This window comes from Morone saxatilis, unplaced genomic scaffold (genome assembly GCF_004916995.1).
Source record: "Morone saxatilis isolate NCDOM2014 unplaced genomic scaffold, NCSU_SB_2.0 Contig18, whole genome shotgun sequence".
In the NCBI taxonomy this organism is placed as follows: Eukaryota; Metazoa; Chordata; class Actinopteri; family Moronidae; genus Morone; species Morone saxatilis.
In genome coordinates, this window is record NW_023339740.1 from 22,239,378 (window position 1) to 22,240,415 (window position 1,038).

At 38.0% G+C, this 1,038-nt stretch overlaps 1 protein-coding gene across 1 annotated transcript in view; it reads right to left on the reverse strand.

Moving 5' to 3' along the window:
* Positions 1–1,038, reverse strand: part of igfn1.4 (immunoglobulin like and fibronectin type III domain containing 1, tandem duplicate 4) — a 13,476-nt gene that overhangs the window by 588 nt on the left and 11,850 nt on the right. Inside the window, exon 21 of the mRNA XM_035661771.1 lies at positions 413–709. Within this exon, the coding sequence (XP_035517664.1) occupies positions 413–709 (297 nt within the window). The remainder of the gene's footprint in view (positions 1–412; positions 710–1,038) is intronic.

Below are 1,038 nucleotides of genomic sequence, written 5' to 3' on the forward strand. Positions count from 1 at the left end.
ATACTCACCATCTTAGCACACTAACAATTACAATATTATTAGCTCTTAGCTCTAATATTATTATTAAAGCAAAGAACTTTTTTTTTTCCTAACCACTGCTCTGTTGTCTACTAGTATGTGACAGTATACAGATTACACATAGAATTCGTACATAATATTACATTGTACATTTTGTCCACAAAAGCCGAAATATTCATTCATATTCATTGCAATGTTGTTATATAATGGAATCATGGTTTACTCCACAGACCTACAGCCTGGAAACAGATTAGCTCTAATCGGTGGTGATTCTATATTCATTTTTTGTTGCAGAGTACACAACATTTAAATTAGTAAAAATATAACTGATCACACATAAAATTGTCAAACCACTGTTTTGTATGGCTTGGTTTACTGTAATGGCATAAAGAACCTCTGTTGTTGTTGACACCCCATGTAGGTGACTGAGATGGATCTGAGAGGCCCATATCATTCTTGGCGTAGACACGGAAATGGTACTCTATCCCTGGAAGGATGTTGATGGCCGTGTATGTCTTAGTGAAGAGGCGATCTGCTACTGTCTTCCACACTCTGGTGTTGGAGTCGTGTTGAGACACCATGTAGTACAACCGGTCGTCGAGCTCCTCGTCTGGAGATGGAGCCCATGAAATCACCACTTTGCCCTGGACAGTTTGCTCCAGCTCCACTGGGCCTGGAGTCTTGGGTTCATCTAGCAACAAATACGGTAAGATGTAGATTATCTTACTTAGTAAGAGGTAAAAATCACATGCTAACTATTTGTCCTGTTTTCCCCCCTTTTTTGGAGCAATTTCCATTATCATTATATAATCTTACCTTACCGAGAAGCATTTCACTCCTATGAGGGTTTTTACCATGTTCTTTACATGTGACAGCTGTTAGCTGTTAGTTTATCATATCATATTACTACATGTTGCATAGTAAGAATTTAGTTTCTCACTCGATTTAGAAGTTCAATGTTGATTAGTGTATGATGATGTTGCCAATACATCGGTGTGTCACTGGCCTTTAATTGGATAA